The 7,842-nt window shown below is 39.5% G+C and overlaps 1 protein-coding gene across 1 annotated transcript; it reads left to right on the top strand.

Moving 5' to 3' along the window:
- Positions 1-2,104: 2,104 nt before the first annotated feature.
- Positions 2,105-5,660, top strand: LOC130921923 (potassium voltage-gated channel subfamily A member 10). The gene is made up of 3 exons (XM_057846295.1): positions 2,105-2,203; positions 3,764-3,869; positions 3,947-5,660. The coding sequence occupies exons 2-3, from the start codon at positions 3,864-3,866 to the stop codon at positions 5,606-5,608; spliced, it is 1,668 nt and encodes a 555-aa protein (XP_057702278.1). The 5' UTR covers positions 2,105-2,203; positions 3,764-3,863; the 3' UTR covers positions 5,609-5,660.
- The last annotated feature ends 2,182 nt before the right edge of the window (positions 5,661-7,842 follow it).

The raw sequence follows: 7,842 nt of genomic DNA, 5'->3' as shown, positions 1-7,842 counted from the left end.
AATATATAATATTTTGAGTTTATTTCATTGGAATCAAAATACATTTTCATTTATTTATTTATATATTCTCATTCACTTACCCCGTAATTTTCGGACTATAAGCCGCTACTTTTTTCCTTCATTTTGAATCCTGTGGCTTATAGTCCAGTGCGGCTTATTTGTTGATTTATAGGGGTTAATAGGTAACACTTTATTTGACAACGGCCTCATAAGACCGTCATAAATATGACATGAAACTATCATGGGCATTACTGAATCCTTATGTCATTAAATGTCATCCGGCAAATTATGTCACTAACTCCATTTATGTCCATCTTGGATCTTTTACATCCGTTCAAAAGTGAGATAATCTGCCGGAAAACACTAATGCTCATGACAGTGTCGTATCTTAATAATGATTGTCTAATGACAGTCTTATGGTGCCACTGTCAAATAAAGTGTCACCAAATACTAGCAATTAATGAAACAACTGGAACAATAACTAAAGAAATATTTAGCACCGAACATAAGTTTTGATTGATGATAGGGCTAAAAACGTTTTTTTTTAGCACAGCATATCCATACCTATCTATATTTTTCAATCTATTTGCTTTCTATTCCTCTTGTGCTTTATCTCCATTGCTGATTTCAATTAATTATTATTAGTAGTAGTAGTAGTAGTATTTTTTATTTATTTTTAAATTTAAAAAAAAAAAAAATCTATTTGTGATTAAATGTGATTTTTATTTATAATTTTATTTACTGATTCGATTGTCTTTGTTTTACGTTCTATTGATTTAATGTGATTTTTATCATCTTAATGTGATGTAAAGCACTTTGAATTGTGTTGTGTTGAATTGTGCTATATAAATAAATTTGCCTTGCCTTGCCTAGATTGTTATATACATCTGTAGCGCTGCAGTGCATGCTAGGAGGCATGTTGGACAACAACAGTGTTGACAGCAGGTGGCAGCAGAGGTTGACTGTCTCCCCCAAGGAAGCAATGATGGCCAAATACAGCTTCCTGAACCAATGAAGGTTTGCCGTCAGTTGGTTCAAAGCTTAATGGTGGTTCATTTGGTCTTATGACATTCGTATGATGCCGCTGTCAAATAGAGTGTTACCAGTTAATATCTTTTGGTGTAAATATCCCATAATACAGTGAGGACAGCTGCGGCTTATAGTCCAGTCTGGCTTATCTATGAACAAATGCAGTTTTCGTGCCAAATTTGGTGGGTGGTGGCTTTTTTCTGGGGTAGAACTTTTACAGACATTTTAGCAAAATCTTTTTAGTCAAGTTTTCACCAATTTTCATTTATTTATTCTGTTTAACTTCTTTTGTTGTTTTTAAGTCAAACCTTTGGTGATAAAATGTTCTGATTCTACACTTATTTTAGGTTGACAATTATGAAAATTATTTTTGCAATTAGGAATATTCCTTTCATCAAATGGCTTAAAAACTTTGTCATTAGTCAATGTTTTTTTCCCTAGAAGAGCTTTAGCTCAAAACATTTGTTTAAATTTAATACAATTTCTAATTCTTTTTAACTTGTCAAGAACATTATTTTAGGAATTGCATTTCTATTCTGACATTTAAGTCTTGTACAAGGTACAAAATGTCACCTTGCAGTCCAATAATGAGTGTCGAATGTACATTGATTGACTTCTTACTCCGAATCAATACCTCACACTTTCGTCAAGGTCAATGAAAGATTGTTTCTCCCAACTAGAAGTGACATATATGTTTACTGCACTCAAGTGAGGGTGTTTCTCACACGTGAGATAAAAAATCCTAAACAATCATTCGTCGTTTAAAATGAATTTAGCTAGCGTGAGAAGAATGGACAGATGTGTGCAGCTGCAGGTACACTGTCAGGTATTGGTGGGGGGGGCACAATGCAGTCTAATCCCCAAGGTGACGTCGGATTGGACCACTGTAGCCATGTGTGTGGCTGTGCGCGCTTACTCTGCGGGAAGGACAAAAAAGTGAGCGGAGGGGTGAGCTTTCCTTCACACCACGTCAGGCGCTAAATCTCCTATCAGGGAGCTGACGGGAGGAGGAGGGGAGAGGAATCCAGGTGACCCTTCGTCCCACAGTCCCTCCTTCAGCATTTAAAACCCTCCGAGTGGGTGCGCGTTGATTTGTATTTGTGCGCATGTGACATCTCTCCTTTCCTATCAGGTGTTCAATTACCCACTAGGAGCTTTGATAGTGGGAGCGCGGGTGAGTAATCCTTTAAGATTGTTTGGATTTGTTTGTGTGCTGCTGAAGGTGATGGTGTCATTGGAAAATGGCAAAGTTTTGGGCTCGTTTTTTTGCTGATGTGGCACAATCAGGATAAGTCTCACTGATGAATGTTTGGGATTGTGATGCAATGCAAAAATGGGAACGCAGACCAAAAGTCTTCATGGGGAAAAGAACAATAGAGTGATCTGGAAAGGGTTATTTGAGGCAAAAGGACTCTTGTTGTAACAATCCAGTTGCCTCGATTCAACCATTGTACTGTAGACGACCATGACTTCAATGACCTCTATTAGCTCGATAAAGTATGAGCAATGTCGGTTTTACATATGTCCTAAAAAGTAATGAAAATGTTAATTCATTTTTAATAAATTATTAAGTTGAGAAATGTATTGACTTAGACCATTAACACACAAAACGTTTGAAATAGATATGTACTAAGAAAGAATCTTTCTGAATATGAATCTTATAAAAATACATCTTTTTATCATCTTGCTAAAATATCAATCAATCAATTTGACACATTAATGGACTATTGCACAAAATCTTTAGAAATAGAAACGTACTAAGAAAGAATAAGTAAATGTTTAGTGTTATTTTAATGAAATACTAATCAATTTGACAAAGATGTGGACTAAGACTAGTATTAAGTTGATTTTTTTTTCCTAAAAAAAATTTTTTTTTTAATAATATTGGTTATCATTTTAGTTTACACTCTCCCTGATTCTTTACAGCAACACTTGGCAAACTTCCAAAAAAGTGAGATTTGGAGATTGTATTCTAAACAGTTGAAGTCTGAAAAGATTAGAAAGATAAAATAAGTGAATGTTTTTTTTTCTCATCTTTTTTTTCTAAATTTTATATCATCAATTTTTATAGCTATTATACAGTATAATGTTTTTGTTTAGTTTTTTTTAATCTAGTTCTAGTTAAATGTTTGAATTTATATCCATTCATTTTTTAATTCATATTTTTATTTGCCTTAACACGTATGCAAACATGTGGTGATGAAATACTGTTGGGATGCAAATTTACAAGAAACTAAATTAAGTGCAGTCTAGTTAGTTTATGTATTGTTGTATTACAGTACATATCCTGTACAATAAATGACAATGTAAACATGTAGGTATTGCTGTATTAGCCAAGAGGAAAAAAGGGGGGGGAAATTGCCAAAAAAATGTTTTAATTAAAAGAGATGTACTGTATATCAAAACCAAAGAATAACTTGGATCAAAATGGCATACTCTTTAGTCAAGGTTAAATTTTGCAATGGATATCAATAGATTACTCGTGCATGTGCACCTAATGAAGTAGCTGCAATGTTCTATGCAGTAATCGTGGAACACCTTATCAGCACACACTCACATTCATTCAGTGTAAGCAATTTCCCAAGCAAACCTGCAGAGGTATCACTTCCGTCATGATCTTGAGTGGGAACACTGGGGGGTATCAGATGGCGAGTTGTGTGCTGATCCTAACAAAAACGGACAAAAAAAAGCATTTAACCCAGCAGGGTTGCTTTTTGCTCTTCCATTCGTTCAGGTTACGGAAAGGACTGAACCTGCCTGGATGTCAGCCAGCAGGTCTGTGGTCCACGTGGGACCTCCTTCTGCATTCTTGACGGCGGAGGAGACGGGCAGCCATGGAGGTTTGCACAGATATAGAGTGAATGAGAAGCGAGCTCTGAAACAAAAGAAAAAACAGATCAGTTGTATTTCCATCTAGGTTCCTCTGGTTAACTTCGAGAACGTGGACGATGTGGGCATCAACCTGGGCGACCCGAGCGACTCCGGCTACCCGACCTCACCTACATCGGAGGCTCCGGATCCAGAGCCATCGCCCCGCCGCCTGGCATCACCCCGTCCGTCCCCGCGCCCGTCCCCTCGCTGGGTCCGACGTGAGGGTCCGTCTCCTTCCACAGCCTCCAAAGCCACTTCCAGTAGCTGTAGTCTGATCTCTAATCTGAAGCTCCTAGTGAGTGGCGAGTCGGGTTCCGACGGCGTCTTCAGCAGGATGCCACGGGACTGCTATGACAACGAGGACTTGTTCGAGAAGACTGGAGTGGAGGACCGGGACCAGAAAGTTGTAATCAACGTTTCAGGCTTGATGTTCGAGACCCAGCTGAGCACCCTCAACCGGTTCCCAGAAACATTACTGGGTGACCCTGCCAAACGAATGCGCCACTTCGACCCCATGAAGAATGAGTATTTCTTTGACCGTAACCGCCCTTCATTTGACGGAGTCCTGTACTTCTACCAGTCTGGGGGGAGGGTTCGCAGGCCAGCTAATGTCCCATTAGATGTCTTTGCCAGTGAAATCGTCTTCTATCAGCTGGGTCACGAGGCTATGGAGCAATTTCGTGAGGATGAAGGTTTCATCAAAGAGCCTGAGGTCCTGTTGCCCACCAATGAGCTCCAAAGACAGTTCTGGCTTCTGTTCGAGTACCCTGAGAGCTCCAGTGCAGCCAAATCCGTTGCGCTAGTCTCAGTGTTTGTCATCGTCATCTCCATCTTTATCTTTTGTCTGGAGACTCTACCGGAGTTCAGGGAGGATGGTGACTTCACTCCCGGTGCTGATGAAGTTATTAATGGCACCGGGGACAGTTCAAGTCCGCACCACGGCGCCAAAGACCACCTCGACTACCTCACAGACCCTTTCTTCATCATTGAAACGATTTGCATTATTTGGTTCTGCTTCGAAGCCGGTGTCCGCTTTGCGGTGTGTCCCAGCAAGAGCGACTTCTTCAACAACATTATGAATATCATCGACATTGTGTCCATCATCCCCTACTTCATCACGCTGGGCACAGAGCTGGCGACCTCTCCTGGCGACGACACCAACTCCAGCCAGAACATGTCGCTGGCCATCTTAAGGATCATCCGTCTAGTAAGGGTATTCCGCATCTTTAAGCTGTCACGCCACTCCAAGGGGCTCCAGATCCTGGGCCAGACCCTCAAGGCCAGCATGCGAGAGCTGGGCCTGCTCATCTTTTTCCTCTTCATCGGGGTCATCCTCTTCTCCAGCGCCATCTTTTTTGCCGAAGTCGACGAGCCCCACACACAGTTCGTCAGCATCCCTGACGGATTCTGGTGGGCAGTTGTTACCATGACCACGGTGGGTTACGGAGACATGTGCCCCATCACCATGGGCGGCAAGATGGTGGGCACCCTGTGCGCTATCGCAGGAGTGCTTACCATCGCGCTGCCCGTTCCCGTCATCGTGTCCAACTTCAACTACTTCTACCACCGTGAGACGGAGCAAGAGGAAAAGCAAATGATTGATGCCGCAACCGAGGCACAGAAGAGCTCGCTGGCCGACAAATATGGCAGCTCGGCGTCAATCGACAAAAGCGCCTGGAACCTCGAGAAAAATGGCTTCCGCTCTTAGAGCCGCATTTTCTTCTGCCGTTTTGACGGTATTAAGCCTTTACACAAGTTGTTTTCTTTAAAATATAGAAATATAGAAAACCTGGCACAAGAAGAACCATTTTAACAAGTGCAATTTCCATACATTGAGAGTCCATACTGTAGTATAATATTTGTGTCTCTCCAGATTTGGAGGACAATTGAGGTTGACCTTTTTTTTCTTGCTATTATTTAGCCTACCTGGGCTCAAAAGGTCACTCACTTTGCTCTTCTTTTTGAGGATGAATCCGAACAAAATGTAGTAGGTATCTAGGAATGTTTTCACATTGATCCTTTTAACACATTTTTTTTTTGTTTTTTTTTTTTGATTGCGGAATTAATAGAAATAACGTTGCATGGATTACAAAACGTTATCTCGATTGGGTTCATCAGGTGGTCTATCATATCATTCAAACTTGTTTTCCGAAGAAGAACAGGTATCGGTAATCATCCATCACATCATTTGTTTTGTTCAGCTCAATAAGCAGTACACATGGTATGATATTTGATTGGTCATATATATATAACCTTGTTACAGATACTTATGCATAGTCTAACAGTATATCTACTTGACAGCACTAATATACAATATATACAGAACAAGTACCTGTATATAAATGTATCTACAGTATCTGGATAAAGCTATTCTATATGATTACATTGAGAAAGTTTAAGTGTCTTTGAACAATTAGTGGGCTGAGGAAATACTGCAGTTTATTTCTGCTGAGCCATTTACTGTTGCTCAGTTTTTTTGTCTTCCACTGGATGGCTTTAAGAACAGGGTATGAAATACAGCATATTCATGCAAGTACATAAATAAAATGTTTTAATAATTAAAAAGAAGGCAGTGACCAAATCAGAGCAAAAAGCATGCATATATTACTGCACATTTGATATTTAAATTGATCATGTAAAGGGAGGAAAAGGAAATTTTTTTTAAAAATCACTTTTACTACAACTGTAGTTAATTTTTGTCTCAGGACAAGTGTCATTTACACAAAAGGCATGTTTCTCTATTTTGTGCATGCATTATTCGAAAAAAATATATTTATCATGGCATTATTTTCAGTATTAAGGGTGTACCTAATTAACTCATTGGCTATCACTGACAGCAGTGATCATGTTTCAATGCAATTGACGGCGATAGACGTCCAATCCAATTTGACTAGGTGGCTGACAGCGATCGAATGGCCAACTAGGGTTGGGCATCGAGCACCGATGGGATTCGGAACTAACACTCTGGTTCTCCAGGAACCGTCCGAATTTTTTAATCGATTCCAAGTTTCGATGCCCTGACCACTGGCCGAAAAAAATAGCTGCCGAACAACATGAAGAAGAAGCCACATGAAGACTAGCTCTGTTATGAGCAAATCATATGAAGTGGCTAATTTAGCTTAGCACAAAAACGTGTTGCTTCGCTTCACATAAATGGCAACAAAGTAACAGAATAAACACACTGAAATGATATCAGACCCTCTATTAAAACATGCAAACTTAGAGATTTTGTTTTATCAAGGGTTCGCAACGATGTGTAGTGCAGAGGAGGTGTGTAGCGTCTGTACACCTCAAGGATTCTTTTCCAACTAATGTTGCTTCCAGTAAGTCACCACTAGGGGAAGCCAAGCGCACATAGCAAAACCAAACAAAACTGTAGAGTCTGGAGTTACCATAGTGACATCTTGTGGACGGATGAACAATACATCAGTTTAGAAAGAAATCAAACTTAAAAAGTAGTCAACTTAAGTTTAAAGGACAAAACACTCCCTACCTGACATCTGCAAGAGGTCAGCCCTTAACTAATTTGTAGAAATACCACCTAAAACAAACGATGCAATACTGTAAATGCCTGCAGCATAAGACACTCTAAAACATAGGCAAAATAACATGTGTAAATGTTTTCTTGTGGAAAGAAAGTTTATCATATTTAAGTTGGAAGACTAAATATTTATATACATGTTTTTAAAAAAGCCCTGTGAGAAATTCATAGCAAAGTTAATTGAAAGTTCATATAATTTAAAAATAATCGAGAAGTTAGGATATTAATAGAAACTATGCATTTTTTCTACCCTGCTTATTAAAACGCGTTTGGAACCGAAATCGAAACGTGGAAACGGAACCAGAACCTGTCAAATTCAAACGATGCCCAACCCTACCACCAACCCTTCCAGTCAAAATTGAATGGCTGTCTATTGCCGATACATGACATAAAATATAGTT

Source organism: Corythoichthys intestinalis, chromosome 9 (genome assembly GCF_030265065.1).
Source record: "Corythoichthys intestinalis isolate RoL2023-P3 chromosome 9, ASM3026506v1, whole genome shotgun sequence".
NCBI classification, from domain to species: Eukaryota; Metazoa; Chordata; class Actinopteri; order Syngnathiformes; family Syngnathidae; genus Corythoichthys; species Corythoichthys intestinalis.
This window is presented reverse-complemented; position numbering and strand designations above follow the sequence as displayed.